This window comes from Calidris pugnax, unplaced genomic scaffold, assembly GCF_001431845.1.
Source record: "Calidris pugnax isolate Ruff unplaced genomic scaffold, ASM143184v1 scaffold9, whole genome shotgun sequence".
In the NCBI taxonomy this organism is placed as follows: Eukaryota; Metazoa; Chordata; class Aves; order Charadriiformes; family Scolopacidae; genus Calidris; species Calidris pugnax.
In genome coordinates, this window is record NW_015090778.1 from 1,513,346 (window position 1) to 1,529,928 (window position 16,583).

The 16,583-nt window shown below is 45.7% G+C and overlaps 1 protein-coding gene across 1 annotated transcript; it reads left to right on the forward strand.

Annotated features, from left to right (window-relative positions):
* Positions 1-44: 44 nt before the first annotated feature.
* DUS1L (dihydrouridine synthase 1-like) lies at positions 45-14,577 on the forward strand. The gene is made up of 14 exons (XM_014953332.1): positions 45-406; positions 2,675-2,783; positions 3,861-3,911; positions 5,628-5,740; positions 6,472-6,554; positions 6,698-6,801; positions 8,603-8,747; positions 9,367-9,463; positions 9,827-9,915; positions 10,772-10,938; positions 11,458-11,495; positions 13,066-13,141; positions 13,504-13,723; positions 14,010-14,577. The coding sequence occupies exons 1-13, from the start codon at positions 170-172 to the stop codon at positions 13,653-13,655; spliced, it is 1,461 nt and encodes a 486-aa protein (XP_014808818.1). The 5' UTR covers positions 45-169; the 3' UTR covers positions 13,656-13,723; positions 14,010-14,577.
* Positions 14,578-16,583: the final 2,006 nt, after the last annotated feature.

Sequence of the window (16,583 nt, forward strand, 5' to 3'; positions counted from 1 at the left end):
GGACACGGCGTGCGCTGCGCCGCGGATCCGGCCGGAGCGAGATGGCGGTGGCACCGTCCGGCCGCCTCGCTGCCCCGCCAGGGCCCAGCCATCGCGCCCGCCTCCGGGGCCTCAGGCGGTGGCTGCGAGCCCCGGTACGGCGGTGCCCGCGGCGCCGCACGGGCGGGAGATGCCGAAGCTGCGCGGGGAGGCCTTCTGGAGGGAGACGCTACGGAGCGCCCACTACGTGGTGGCGCCCATGGTGGACCAGAGCGAGCTGGCCTGGAGGCTGCTGAGCCGCCGCCACGGTGCCCAGCTCTGCTACACGCCCATGCTGCACGCCCAGGTCTTCCTCAGGGACGCCAACTACCGCCGCGAGAACCTCTACGGCGAGGCCTGTCCCGAGGACCGGCCGCTCATCGTGCAGGTGAGAGTGGGGAGACGGCGGCGGGGCCGGCCCGGGCGCCCCCTGCCCCCCGGGCTCCCCCTGCCTCCGGGCGGCCCCTCACCCGCCTCAGCACATCCAGGGGCTCCCAGATGGGCAGGAGTTCAAGCGAGGCGATCTCTGGCAGGTTTATGAAGTGATTGTAGAGGATGACAGCAGTCTCGTTTCCTTCACCTAAATGCCTCTAACAGCACTTAGCTCAGGAAGAGAAAGTTTTTCTGTTTATCTCTTGCCTAGCAAAGAGGATTTGGTGTCCTGACTACAGGGGCCTAGGGCACTAGACTCCTTGGCACCTCATCTTTAGAATCATAGAATGGTTAGAGTTGGAAGGGACCTTAAAGATCATCCAGCTCCAGCCCCCTGCCCTGGGCAGGGACACCTCCCACCAGACCAGGTTGCTCCAAGCCCCCTCCAACCTGGCCTTGAACCCCTCCAGGGATGGGGCAGCCACAGCTTCTCTGGGCAACCTGGGCCAGGCTCTCACCACCCTCACAGCAAAGAATTTCTTCCTAATATCTAACCTAAATCTCCCCTTTTCCAATTTAAAACCGTTACCCCTCATCCTGTCACTACACTTCCTGACAAAGTGTCCCTCCCCAGCTCTCCTGTAGCCCCTTCAGATATTGGAAGGCTGCTGTAAGGTCTCCCCGGAGTGCAGCTGGTCTTTTAGAGACAGGGGTGGTTCCAGATCTGATACCGCTCGGGGAGGATCACAGGTTTTCGAGTAGTTCTCTGAAGCCATGAGCTCAGTGCTCAGCTTCAGAACAAGAACACAAGGAAGGTAGGGGACACTTACAAGCTTGTGATGCTTCTGGAGCACTGTGTGAGGTTCAGGTACGTCCCTGTGCTCCACCCAGAGAGGGAGAGGGGCCTGTGGGGCAGGGAGAGGCAGAGGAATTGTGTGGTTTCCACATGGGGAGCACTTAAATGGAGGAGGACTCTTCACCCTGGAAGAGAATTGTCTCCCCTGACTGAGGGGAGAGATTAATGAAGTCTCTGAAAGTATGACTGGATTGAAAATGAGGAATGGGATGGAAGTGTTAAGCCAGGGTAATGATAGCTATAAACTGCAAAATTTAATTACTGGGGGATGTACTGGATGCTGAAAGATTGCATAAGTTCAAAAAGCAAACGAAGGAAAACTCTACTGAGGGTCATTAGGTGCAGGAAACACCACTTCTGCTTCCAAAGTCACTGAAGAGGCTTTCCAGCTTCTGCTCTTCCCGAGGCATCTGCTGACCGTTATCAGAGCAGGATGAGGTGGACCTTTGGTCTGCCTCAGTACAGCTTTGTTTGTTCTCCTTTTTCTGTGGGAGGTAGCTACTTTTGCCACACAAAAATACAGGTGGCAGAAATTTAATAGTCTTAGAAAGCTCTTAAGTGTTTTGAACACAGATCTGCAGCTCAGTAGGCTGCGTGTTCTGGGTGAACCTTCCCAAAGGGTGTCAGCTACTGTGAGCTTCTTCCCGCTCGCTGCTCTTGGACACAAGGCACAGACCAACCTGGATTAATCCTTGGCTGGACCCGGTACAGCAATCCTTACTGAATTCTGCCATATTTCTGGGCAGGTTTGGGTTTTGGTCACAGGTTCTTGGAAACAGATCAGGCAGGGGTACATCCGAGCCCAGCCTGCCCTGTGGGCTTTGGTTACTGTGTAAAAATCCTCCCTGATGGGCCTTGGTTGGAGGCTTTCAGCTGTCTTTTTCTTAATAAATTGATTTTTGCACTGTGCTTCAGATGTAATATTGATTATATTTAAGACTGAGCATTTGACTAACAGCCCTATGTGTCTGTTTCACACTCCACACTAATGGGAATTAATTTTGGAGGCAGTGGTGCTTATTGGTATCTACAAAGTTTGATTTGTCTCGAGACCCAGAGACACCACAGGTAACTCTTTTCTTCTGCACCACCTTTATGTATTAAAATGCTACAGCTGTTTGTTCTATAGGGAATTTTAGTAGTTGTTCCCTCTTAGTCTTGGGTACTACATGTAAAATATTCTTTGCCTCTTGAATGCTCATCTTTCTCATTTTGTCATTTGAAGGTTGAGGATCTTTAGCTGGTAAGTGTCACAGTTTTTGTTTGGGGTTTTCTTTTTTTTTGAGAAATGATGTATTCTGTTATTAACTGTGCATATTATGCCTGTTTTCAGTAGCAAGTAGTTGCTTATAACTGATGTCATAACGTGTTGTCAATACTTGAAGAAAGCTTTCTCCTGATTATTCCACTTCTCTTTGTCTTTCTCAGTTCTGTGCCAACGACCCTGAAGTGTTTGTCCAGGCAGCCCTGTTGGCTCAAGATTATTGCGATGCCATAGACCTAAATTTGGGTTGCCCCCAAATGATTGCAAAGAGAGGTACGTGCAAATCTGAACACTGGATAAACAGAAATCGCATGTTTCAAATGTGAATATTGGAAGTAAAACATCCAGGGGACCAAAAGAAGCTTTGGGGCAGGGGGTGGCTCTAGTACTGCTGAAGTCAGACTTAGTTACACCTACTTTAACAGGTAATGTTTTGCAGTACCTAAAGCAAAAATCAGATATACTAATAATTAATTCCAGCTTCTCTTGAGTGACGGCTGTTGTGTCTAGAATATCCATCAGAAAAAGTATTTTTAGCAAGAGCTTGATTTTCTTTCTGATTTCAGTTGTTCAAACAGCCTAATTTTGTAAAACTGCATTTAAAATTATATCACGCGGGCACTTAGTGTCTCCTGTTTCCATGATACTTGCACAGTTTGTTCACATCAGTGTGTAAGAGGATAACACCTGCTGAATCTCTTAGAGGTATTCCAAGGATAGCTATGTTTGAAAACCACGACCAGCGTTTGAAAATTTTGGATGATTAGGATGTTGAGGAAAGATTTGTTCAGTAACTGCCCATTCCTCTTCTAAAATGTCTTTCTAAGACTGATAGGAAACGGTCAGTGATGTCCAGGGCAAACAGATCTTTCCATATGATCAGGTTTTATCCTGAAGGGAATTTTTAAACAGCTGGTATAAAAAGCAGTCAGGATGTCGAGGAAAGATTTGTTCAGTAACTGCCCATTCCTCTTCTAAAATGTCTTTCTAAGACTAATAGGAAACGATCCAGGGCAAACAGATCTTTCCATATGATCAGGTTTTATCCTGAAGGGAATTTTTAAACAGCTGGTATAAAAAGTTGGACTTTGAGCTGCCAGTGTCAACGCACCAGCCCATGGAAGTAGGGGTGAAAGTAGGGTGTGGGGATTCATTGTTTATCCTGTAAATCCAGGGTGGTGTGGGGAACAGAACGATCCAACTCTTCCAGTTTGGGCAGGACAAAGCAACTCTGTTTCTGCCAGGGAGACGGATGAGTGTCTGGATCTTTGTATGTGAAGGTTTGTGAAAGCTGGGTACCTCAGAGTCTTACTCTTCTCCACAAGTTTCTCATTTGCTATTTTATTACAGGTCACTACGGAGCATTTCTGCAAGAGGAGTGGGATCTTCTTCAGAGAATGAGTAAGTCTTTAGAGAGGCTTCACTTTCAGAGGGAACGGGATGAACTTGTGGAGAGGAGGTTTAGGGATTTTTGGGGAAAGGAGGTGCAGCATGTTTCTTTGGGGAGGGTTGTGTTTGGGGTTTTTTTTTCCGTTCTCACTGTATTCTAGTGGCACCCTCAACATACTTGGTGGTATCCCACTACAAACTCATGCTGGATCTGCTAAAAGACTTCAGTACCTGAAAGAGACTTTAGGTGGAAGTGAGTCAATTGAATCCCAGTCTAATGGTGGCTTAGTGCCTCTTCAGCTCTAGAAACAGCAGAATTCCCAGTGCCTTTCTTTTTCACTCGGAAGCTCTCGGGTGCCAGGAGCTGTGTTTCTGCTTACAGCCACAATTGCCCTTTTCTGATCAACTCAGCAGGCTCTTTCTGCCCACACCATAGCAAGTTACACCACCCTTCTCCAAATTTTTACAGGATCTTTTCAGGCTATCAGTAGCAGTTGTGAACTGGATCATAATTTTTTAAGAAATGCATTTGGAACTGATTTTAAAAGCAAGGTTTTGGTCATTGTGTAGAGCTGAGAATGTGCCTTTGCCCTGCTTCAAAGCAAGTGTCTGAATGGTGAAGTTAAACAGGGTCCAGGGAATCTTGAGTGATGTTTGGCACAAAGACACTGCTGAGAACCTGGAAAGACAGACAGTGCTTCCCTGCCCAGCATGTAAGGTAGTTGCTGGGGCACTTTCCTTAGGAATGAGGGATGCAAATGGGAACAGCCTCAAGGTGAGAGGAGAACCCAGGCCATCTAGTTGGGTGAGAACCCAGGCTGCCAAGTAAGACAGTTGTCTTACTGGGCCGTTGGGTAAAAGGGGGTCAAAGCTTCCTCTTCCCCTTTCTCCCCCAGCCTTCTTTAAAATGATGGAGTGCTATTTTCTGCTTTCACCTGTGTACACCCTGCTCACTCCTGTGAAAGCCTGATAGGACGTACCTATCATTAGAGTTTCTAGGGTTTGGATCAGAAGAAAGCGGGTGACTTCTTACATTACACATCCAAGCTCTGGAAGAGAAGGGAGTTTCAGGCATGCAATTGCTCAGTGTTCTCCTGTTGGCTGTCTTTGATTGCTCTCTTTTTAGTAGTTTTCTGAGTCTATGCACTGTGTAAAGACTATGGGAGTTTAACAGGTTGTTCCAGGTAGCACTCTGACTCTGTAACCTACAGTTACTACTTAATTGGGTCCACAGCCTCCCGCAGTTGATAAGCCTCTGCTTAGCATGGACAAGACTCTACTTGTCATGATTGTTTGGGTGATAATTTGAAAAGAAGCATGGCATCTCTTGCAGGAAAGGTAGACAAGCCACTATTAATGTTGTTGGCAGAATAGTGGGGGTACAATAGCCTGTGATGAGAGAAAACCTCTATCAATGATTGAGATTTGAGGGGGGTGGTCCTTGAAAGTGAAGGTTTGATGCAGCAGAAAGGTTAGGGCCATTAAATACTGACTATTTTATGCCTTCTCGTTAGAATGTAGATTTTGTGCTTCATGTGTTACTATTACTTGATTAACCTGTGCAATAAGGATTGCAGAGGACATTGCTGATTGTTTAAGCTGTGAGAACTGCATAGCATTAACTTTCCAGGGTTTTTCCCTACCACACCCAGTATCAGACCGTGAGGAGAGTAGGCGCTTTTCATAGCATTGTGCAGCCCACTTACCTGTCTTTTCAATCTTTCCCAGTTTTACTGGCTAACGAGAAGCTCTCTGTTCCCATCACATGCAAAATCCGCGTTTTCCCAGAAATTGACAAGACAGTGAAGTATGCACAGATGCTGGAGAAAGCTGGCTGCCAGGTAAGGAGGCAGCTGCTCCCTCTACTCTTGCATTGGACACGTGTCTCTGTGTAAAGCATCTGATGAGCAGATCTTGGTGTACTGTGGAGATGAACAGGCTGCATTGTTTTACAGACAGAGAAAACGGGACGCAGAGAGACTGCAGGTATTTGGAGTCATAGGCAGCAGGTCCATAGCATGATATGGAAGGCATCATGACTTCAGAGTCTCTCTTGTAATCACTGCACAGCGCAGCGTCCCTCATGTGGCCGAGCATCTCAGTCTAACTGCAGGAGGCAGTGCAAATGCCTAAAATCCACAGGGCTATGGAAAAAAAAAACAGTATCTAAGAAATAGGCAGCCTTCTAGGATTTAAATTGGAAGAGATGGTCTATAGTTAGGGCCAGTACTGACAGTATTCAGGCCTTCTGCTGAGGAGCAAGACAGGTCAACATATCACAAATTCCATAATGAATCACTAATGGGAGCCAGTGCAATAGGGGATCTGGAGGTTCCCCCAAGGTACGCTCTTGTTGTGCTGTGGAATAGTGAGCTGAAAGAAGCCCGAGGCCCTGCCACGGTAGGTGAGCGGCTGAGACCTTTCTGTGCTACCAAAGTCTCTGCACTGTTGAAACAGCAGAGGGAATTCAGTGGCATCCACAAAGTGTATGGGGTAAAAGGAAATTTTTTGTCAGTGGATTTGTTCCAGTGGCTCATTACACATGAAAAGTAAATGTGACTTTGTGTTCTAGCTGCTGACCGTGCACGGCCGCACTAAAGAACAGAAAGGACCTCTTGCTGGTGTGGCATCTTGGGAGCACATTCAAGCTGTCAGGTTAGTGAGCAGTACCAGCCTTAGTGGGTGTTAAACAGAGTGTGCAGTGACATTGAAGAGCAACCAAATTGGTGTACAGGAGTAGAATTTCTGGCTGGACTCTAATTTTCAATTTTATGCATCTCTTTTATTCACTGGTATAGAAAAGCTGTAAGCATTCCTGTATTTGCAAATGGAAACATCCAGTGTCTCAGTGATGTGGAAGAATGTATCCGTAAGACAGGAGTGCACGGTGTCATGAGTGCAGGTAAGAAAATTAACTTTTACTTATAATAGATGAGAATATGAACTGTTTATTACTCCCTTAGCAGCCCCGTACACATTTATTAAAAGCTTATGGTCAGACTGACTTGGTGAACAGCTCTGACTGAAAGCTGAGTGGCCATTCTCTATCCTCTCGTACTGGCCATCTCTCACCAGGGTGCCTTCTGCTGAGGAGCAAGACAGGTCAACATATCACAAATTCCATAATGAATCACTAATGGGAGCCAGTGCAATAGGGGATCTGGAGGTTCCCCCAAGGTACACTCTTGTGCTGTGGAATAGTGAGCTGAAAGAAGCCCGAGGCCCTGCCACGGTAGGTGAGCGGCTGAGACCTTTCTGTGCTACCAAAGTCTCTGCACTGTTGAAACAGCAGAGGGAATTCAGTGGCATCCACAAAGTGTATGGGGTAAAAGGAAATTTTTTGTCAGTGGATTTGTTCCAGTGGCTCATTACACATGAAAAGTAAATGTGACTTTGTGTTCTAGCTGCTGACCGTGCACGGCCGCACTAAAGAACAGAAAGGACCTCTTGCTGGTGTGGCATCTTGGGAGCACATTCAAGCTGTCAGGTTAGTGAGCAGTACCAGCCTTAGTGGGTGTTAAACAGAGTGTGCAGTGACATTGAAGAGCAACCAAATTGGTGTACAGGAGTAGAATTTCTGGCTGGACTCTAATTTTCAATTTTATGCATCTGTTTTATTCACTGGTATAGAAAAGCTGTAAGCATTCCTGTATTTGCAAATGGAAACATCCAGTGTCTCAGTGATGTGGAAGAATGTATCCGTAAGACAGGAGTGCACGGTGTCATGAGTGCAGGTAAGAAAATTAACTTTTACTTATAATAGATGAGAATATGAACTGTTTATTACTCCCTTAGCAGCCCCGTACACATTTATTAAAAGCTTATGGTCAGACTGACTTGGTGAACAGCTCTGACTGAAAGCTGAGTGGCCATTCTCTCTCCTCTCGTACTGGCCATCTCTCACCAGGGTCACGAATCACCTAAGATTTGTAAGAATTGTTATGTTGGAGTTGTAGTAGCATTGAGTGGAGAGCTCAGATTAATTACTTGGCAAAGGCACATGGGGCTCCTGTTGTCCTGGAGTATTTTCATGACATCTGTTAATCAACGGGATGGTTTTTGAATGGATCTTGATGCACTAAGTGTGTCCACTGATAATATTCCTGCAGATGGTTCATACTGGGTTGGGACAAGAAAGAATTGCCATAACTTCCTACAGGAAGAGCTAGGATAAACATCAGAAGAAGCTTCCAATTGCACAGTTAAAGTGATCAAATGTATTTTCTGGGAGGTTGTAGAATCTTATTTTTAGCAAATACTGGTTAACAAAAGGCTTGTGAAGCTAGTAGAGAAAAGCATAATGAGAAGTGGTGTCTGTAAACTTAGGCCAGACAAATGTGAATACAGACGTAAGGTAAGACACCCATTGTCCAGATATTTAATCACTGGGCAACAAAAGCAGTGATTTTTCTATTTATTAATTTTGTGGCTGTCTTTGTATCAAGACTGGATGCCTTTCTGGCAAACGTGCTTCAATTATATATGAGCTATTTGGCTAATTAAGAATTGTATAGTGAATGACAGTATCCAGAGGTCAGGCTAGAGCTCTGTGGACCCTGTGTTCCTCTTTGTTGAGTACATGGCTGATGTGTCTGTGACAGGCTGGTTGAATCACAACGGAGCTGATGAAGCTCCAGAGCCTAGATTTTGTTTTCTGTTTCAATCCTGAAATGAAAGTTTGAGTATTTCTTTTCATTCCCTAGAAGGTAATCTTCATAACCCAGCTTTGTTTGAGGGCCGGAACCCCTTGGTGTGGGAGATGGCTGAGGAGTATCTGGAGATAGTGCAGAAGTACCCTTGTCCATTGTCTTATGTTAGGGCTCATCTCTTCAAGCTCTGGCATCACACGTGAGTATCTCCAGAGAACTCTTAATGTTTTCAGGGCTCATCCTGCTTAGCAAGTGTCTGGCTTTTCTAGACAAGGATTTGTTTGGCCAGAATTAGTATTGCTGCAAGGTTTTCTGTCCCGGACTTGGTTGGAGAGAATGTGGGCTGAGGCCTTTACCCCCTTCCCTGCGTATCTGGGGAAACAGGACACGGGGAATGAACACATTTTCACAAGATAATCCAGGGCTCACAGCCCATCAGCTGCCGTGTGGCAATTGCCCGGACGCGCACACGCGCTTCGTGGCCAACAGGAGTTAAGGAGCTCCTGGTTTGCTGTGAGGCAAACTGCCTTGCACCCCGTGTGGAGTAAGAGCACGGGCAGTTCCTGGGGAGCAGCTGATGTGCTCTACGTTCGTGTTCACTTATCTCTAAGCACCTTGGTTGTCTGCCAAGTATTTATTGGGAAAAGAGGAGCAGGTGTGTGTGTGCTTCTCTCTGGACTTAAGATAAGCTTCTAACAAAGGCAAGTGCAGCAAGAAAAAAAAAATCTATAAAAAGCTTTTATAAAGACATTTTTAGTTGATCTCCTCAGTCTAGCAATAATGAATGAATATGACTTGATGTTTGGGATTTGCCTCAGGCTTCAAGTTTACCAGCAGCTGCGTGAAGAATTAGCAAAAGTGAAGACTCTAGAGGGCATTGTAGATGTCAACAGGGAGCTGAAACTACGATGCCAGGTACCAAGCTGGGCCCTGATCTCCCAGAACAACACTGTCCACTCTTGGTGGGGACTGAGCATGTCTGTCCTGCAGTTGGTGTCCGTTAGTCACTCCACTGAAGGCTGTGGCTTACCAACCTTGGTTTTGGTAGTTTACTCCAGTAGCAGCCCCTTAAGCCTGAACAGCTTTACGTGGGATAAAGTTGATTTAGGAGTTACAAATCTGCTTCAATTAATCTGTCTTACTAGGGGTTTTTTGCCTATATGTAACTGCCAGTAACTGTTAATTTAAATTCCAATCTGTTTTTTCCTGGAGTTGGAAGTATTATGTAGAGTATTTCCTGAAAACTCCAGGAAAACTGACTGTAACTCTGTGCTGCAGGAAGAAATAGCTAATCAGAAAGAAGGAGAAAAGCCGAAAGAAGGGTTGCCTTTTTTCCACTGGATCTGTCAGCCGTACATCAGGCCGGGGTGAGTTTTCTATTCTAACACAGACCTTTCCCCCCCGTGCTGTCACTGCAGAGCCATCCACTCCTGTTCTAGGAGCTTATATTATTTTGATAATAAGTGAAGAAAATTGATTATCTTTATTCTGGTTTGTTTTTTTCACAGTTATTGCTTTGTTTGTGGGGATATTGCTCATGGTACGCATCTTCTCCTTTAGATCCTCCTCAGATTTCCCTCTAGAAAGTAAAAACCAAGAATTCCACTGAACTGCAGCTCAGAAAGAATCTGATGTGCCACAGATAGATAGGCTACTGACAGTTCTTTATTGTTATACATAACACAAATGTTGCTGGTCACTGCCAGGGTAGCAAAGATGGGAAGTAGATTGTGTTCTGTAAAGGATGCTTGTGTTTGTGTGGTCAGGCTTTTCAAATACCTTATTCCCTTTTTGTTGTGAAAATTGGACTGAAGGAGAGAACGAGCACATTAAGAGTAATACTCCACTAAATTAAGTAAACACTAAAGTAAAGCTTAGGAATAACAGGTTGGCAGGTGCCTTAACTAATTTAACTGGCCAACTTCTATTGACTTTCCAAGCGATATATCTGGCAGTGTGTCTGTTATTAACAGCCAACAGTAACAAAAAAGTTAGGTTTTTATATTCCACTGCTATATTTTATAACTCCCTGTTATTTAGCCACAACAGAAAGGTTTACAGTTTACCCTGGTTTCTCTAAACCAGAGGGCAATGACAATTCCCTGTTATTTAGCCACAATAGAAAGGTTTACAGTTTACCCTGGTTTCTCTAAACCAGAATAGTGGCCAGGGAACACCTGCTTCTTCCCTTCAGCTGACTTACGATGGTATTCACTGTTTCAGGCCAAAGGAGAGATGCAAGGAGAATGGAGACAGTGGGACTGAAAAAGGTGTGCGAGGAAAACGTGCTCTGGAAGAGGAAGAAGATGGAAATTCTGAGCTTCTGTCAAAGAATAAGCAAAAAAAGAAGTTAAGAAATCCAAATAAAAGCTTTGATCCATCTTTAAAACGTAAGTTCCATTTATTGGCATAACTGCATGTAAAGTTGCTGATATCACATCTGATATAAATTGCCACTGTTTGTTTTCCTTGTCCATGTAGTTGTAGAAACTTCTTTTAAAAGAGGGGGGTTGTTGGGAAGTTCTGGTGGTAGGTGACTTGATTCAAATTATGTTCATTAGTAAACAAAGAAGGAGGTCACTCATCCACTATAAGAATCTTTTTAAGATCAAAATGATTTACAAAGCTAAATTGTAACTGTCTCTAGTATTTGAAATTGGAATTTCATATGCGTTTCAAGCAGATGGTCCTCATCATTTACGCTTTATTTGAGGATTAAAATTCTCTGCTTGGATTTATCTTAGAGGCACTTAAAAAGTCAAAGTATCTTTACCTTTGCACTGTTCTTTGAGGCACTTCATTTTTATTTCAAAACCAGTTTCTCTCTGGCTAGAAAAGCACCAGGCTTTGTCTGATCCTGGGGTTTTTTTAACTTACCATTGCTGAAATCAGGTCTCTCTTTTTTCCAGCGAAATATGCAAAATGTGATCAATGTGGAAACCCTAAGGTAAGTCAGTGCCAGTGTCCATTAAAGCATTTCCATTACATGGAAATTAAATGACCATGTAGGGGTCAATGGCTCAATGTCAGGATGGAGATGGGTGAGGAGTGGTGTCCCTCAGGGGTCTGTATTGGGACTATTAAATGCCCATGTAGCCGTCAATGGCTCAATGTAGGATGGAGATGGGTGACAAGTGGTGTCCCTCAGGGGTCTGTATTGGGACCAGCACCATATAGACAGCAGGTTTGTGGATGACACCAGGCTGTGTGGGGTGGTTCACCATATAGACAGCAGGTCTGTGGATGACACCAGGCTGTGTGGGGTGGTTGACACGGCTGAGGGATGGGATGGAGGGCAGCCCTGAGGAGAAGGACTTGGAGGTGCTGGAGGGGGGAAAAGCTGGCCATGAGCAGGCAATGTGTGCTGGTGGCCCAGAAAGCCCCCCGCACCCTGAGCTGCATAGTGATAGGATGAGGGGGAACGATTTTAAACTGAAAGAGGGGAGATTTAGTTTAGATACCAGAAAGGAATTCTTTGCTGTGGGGGTGGTGAGAGCCTGGCCCAGGTTGCCCAGAGAAGCTGTGGCTGCCCCATCCCTGGAGGGGTTCAAGGCCAGGCTGGATGGGGCTTGGAGCAACCTGGTCTGGTGGGAGGTGTCCCTGCCCAGGGCAGGGGGTGGCACTGGATGATCTTTAAGGTCACTTCCAACTCCAACCATTCTGTGATTCTTTGATTTATTGCTGCTAATGTACTTCTGCACACAGACATACAAGCAGGGCGTAAGGTGTTCATTTCTAGCAGAAAAAGTAGCCTTACAGCTACAGGAGTGGGGACATGGGGACACAGGCATGGGGTATTGCTCTTCTGTGACACTTTAGAAACAGCAGCCAGCCGGTGCTCCGTTTGGAGCTGTAGCCACAGGAGAAAATATTCTTTTTGCTCTGTTAATTATTGGGAAAACATTGAGCATTCATCTGGCTGGCTTTCAAGCCGTCCTGTTTCATGGCTAATCCAGGTGACACAGCTTGGTGCTCTGACGTGACCGCCCGCAGCTGGGCTTGCTCTTGGCTTTGTTTTCCTCTTACACCATTGCCATGTTTCAGCCCTTGAAATCTTGTGCCTGGGTCTGGGTTGGTGTCTGGGGTTGTGTTTTTTCTAGCTCATGTTTCTAAGCCATGTCATGGGATGGGGGGGGGGAAACAACAAAAAAGCAAACAAACAATAAGTTCAACCGAGGCTCCCTAAACATGAAGGAATTTTGAATTGGGGTGGAGAGAGACTTGTTCCAAAGTGCTTGTGGCATGTGCCCGCTTGTGTTGTGTAACTCGGGCTGCCCAAGGGATGTTGCAGAAGTTGAAGGGGGAGGGTTTTTTTGTTTATTTTGTTTTATTTTTTGTTCTTGAAATGCAAACAGTTGATAATGGCTCCCCTCAGCTTCATCATGACTGCCCTAATACACGCGTTCATGCTTTTTTTCCCCAAGGTCTGAGTGTGCAGAGCTGTATTGTTGTTACTGCTCATTAGAGTAAACAATAATAATTTTATTTTCACTGATACAAGCTTCTTTACACCCCAGGGCAATAAATGTGTGTTTAACATGTGCCGAGGATGCTGTAAGAAGAGAGCGTTCAAAGAGACAGCAGACTGTCCCGGTGAGTGCGGCCGCCCCCTCTGAGTCGTTGACCAAAAACCTCCTCTCCCACGTGTGGCTGTTACTGTCACCTTTGGTTTATGGGGGGTGTGTTTGTTAAAATCTACATACATATATATATGTGTGTATATATACACATTGTATAGCTATATACAAATTTATAATGCCAGTTTAAAAGCCCGCTCTTCACCCTATGTATAGAATTTCTTCTGCTCCAAAGCTCTGAGATGCAGAATTTCCAGCCTCTGAGGACCCATTTGTTATAACTATAAAGAATGAGCTATTTCCCGGTGTCGACATCTCAATTCAGTTGTTTTTTTCTGATCTTTTTCCCTCTCCTTCCCCCCACCCTCGCTCCTTCAGGTCACGGATTACTTTTTAAGACCAAATATGAAAAATCCCTTTTATGGCAGAGTAGTCAAAGAGTCATTCAGAGCCCAGAGCTGGGTCGGCGAGGAGCTGTGGCTGCGGGGGAGGCGGCTGCGCCGGAGGAGGCTGGGGACGGGGCCGTGTGACACCTGGGACAGGACCAGTGAGAGAGCTCCTGCCAAGGCCTCCCCTTCCCTGGGCCAAAGAACGTGTGGTCTCCAGCTCACCGGCAGCTGCGGGAACTTGTTCCACAGGTTATTTTAAGTTCTGGAAAAGTTTTATTTAAGTAAAACAAAAGCTGCGTACTCAGGGAATTATCCTGCATTTGAAATAAAAAGGATGCAACTGACTATCTCATGCTGTGTTTGAAAGACTGAAAATGCTGCAATTTTTTTTTTTTTGGGTTGGGGGCACCCTCTCGGGGCCGTGTGACACCTGGGACAGGACCAGTGAGAGAGCTCCTGCCAAGGCCTCCCCTTCCCTGGGCCAAAGAACGTGTGGTCTCCAGCTCACCGGCAGCTGCGGGAACTTGTTCCACAGGTTATTTTAAGTTCTGGAAAAGTTTTATTTAAGTAAAACAAAAGCTGCGTACTCAGGGAATTATCCTGCATTTGAAATAAAAAGGATGCAACTGACTATCTCATGCTGTGTTTGAAAGACTGAAAATGCTGCAATTTTTTTTTTTTTGGGTTGGGGGCACCCTCTATAAACTGCCATCACAATCTGCCTCCTGTATGTTCGTTAACCCTTCATGTCCTGTTTTTAATATCAGGGAATAAATTTCTTGTATTAGAACAGCCTTCTGGTGCGTTAAAAATAGCAATGATGTCAATGATTTCCTCACTCACAGAAATGTCTCCCGTTTGTCTGAGTTTCAGCCAACCCTGTTTTCAATGCAGAAAGAACTCCAGCAGCACGGTGGAAACATGAATGTAAAACTCTAAGCTGTTGCTGTAACCACGCTCTGTATTAACAATTACTGGTTTTATACAGTATTGTAAAGCTTCCTGCTCTCCCAAAAGGTTGGGGGAAAATGAACTCTATTAAAATGGAGAGGGGGTGTCTGAATTAATGAATGGGGTTTGGGGAAGGTGTAGGAGAAAGAAGGAAACAAGATGTGACACAGGGTGATGTCCAGGGCAATGCTTTGCTGCAGCCTGGGGGGTGTTGGGTTGGGGGGCACCACCCCAGGACCCGCTTCCAGTAACTCAAACCTTTGCTTCTGGTGGCCAGAACATCAAGAGATGGGCCCTGTGCCTGGTTTAAGCCTCCCTGGAGACAGGGGTTATTCATAACTGGCCTCAATTTTTTTTTTTTTTGTTAGTTTTGATTTATTCTAGGCTGGTATGTAACCTGCCATCTCTCTAACAGCCCACTGCAGCTTGGTACTGGCCCCTGACAAGCCAGCAGTTTTGTAAGCAAATAAAGCAAGCAAATTGTCAACACAATGTCAAGTCAACCATCCTACGGGCTGTAGCAACCTGCTCAGAGGCTCCATGTGATCCACGTCTGTCAGTGGTTGTGAACAGCTGATGGAGGGGAACCTCTCCTTTCACAAACAGCTCACCCTGTTGTAAGTGTTGCTTTGTGTTATATTCAGCCCCTGCAACCCAACCTTTGCAGATTGGAGCTGGTTTTTTTTTTTTTTTTTTACACAAGTTAAAATAGACCATTAATCAGTACTGGCCATACCTATTTAGCTGTTTTGAACACAACTGGGAGCCCAGGAGCCAGGAGGGAGGCCTTTAGGGCTTCTTTCCTTGATGCTTCATCTGTGCTGACATTTACTTCTCTAGAATTCTGACTGCAGCTATTCCTCCTCTGCCTGGCAGAACCTGCTCCCTTTTGGAAGTGATGCTGGATCTAAAAGGAAAGGAACAGGAAACCCAGCATCCAGAACACAACGTCTACATAAAGCAGTGGTAAAGGGTCTTCCTTGCCTTGGAAAAGGAAAATTAATGAATAGGAAAAAAACCAAAAATCAGAAGTGCCCCCAAGGTTAGAAAACAAACTCCATTCAGCTCTGAAAAGAGGGCAGACCCTTCCCTGTCCCACCCCCAGTCGAAGGAGGGGCTCACCATTAATGACAGAAAGACAGCACTTGAAGGAATCAGGAGATAACAGCATAACCTGGTTATTTTATAAGCCATTTTTAACTTTTTTTTGACTTCTCAACAACCTCTCTTGGGGGGTGGGGGTGTCTGTGTCTCTTCATGTGCCCACCTCAACACTCACCCCCTCGAGCTCTGCAGGACCTGGTAGGAGAAAGAAGGAAACAAGATGTGACACAGGGTGATGTCCAGGGCAATGCTTTGCTGCAGCCTGGGGGGTGTTGGGTTGGGGGGCACCACCCCAGGACCCGCTTCCAGTAACTCAAACCTTTGCTTCTGGTGGCCAGAACATCAAGAGATGGGCCCTATGCCTGGTTTAAGCCTCTCTGGAGACAGGGGCTATTCATAACTGGCCTCAATTTTTTTTTTTTTGTTAGTTTTGATTTATTCTAGGCTGGTATGTAACCTGCCATCTCTCTAACAGCCCACTGCAGCTTGGTACTGGCCCCTGACAAGCCAGCAGTTTTGTAAGCAAATAAAGCAAGCAAATTGTCAACACAATGTCAAGTCAACCATCCTACGGGCTGTAGCAACCTGCTCAGAGGCTCCATGTGATCCACGTCTGTCAGTGGTTGTGAACAGCTGATGGAGGGGAACCTCTCCTTTCACAAACAGCTCACCCTGTTGTAAGTGTTGCTTTGTGTTATATTCAGCCCCTGCAACCCAACCTTTGCAGATTGGAGCTGGTTTTTTTTTTTTTTTTTACACAAGTTAAAATAGACCATTAATCAGTACTGGCCATACCTATGTAGCTGTTTTGAACACAACTGGGAGCCCAGGAGCCAGGAGGGAGGCCTTTAGGGCTTCTTTCCTTGATGCTTCATCTGTGCTGACATTTACTTCTCTAGAATTCTGACTGCAGCTATTCCTCCTCTGCCTGGCAGAACCTGCTCCCTTTTGGAAGTGATGCTGGATCTAAAAGGAAAGGAACAGGAAACCCAGCATCCAGAACACAACGTCTAC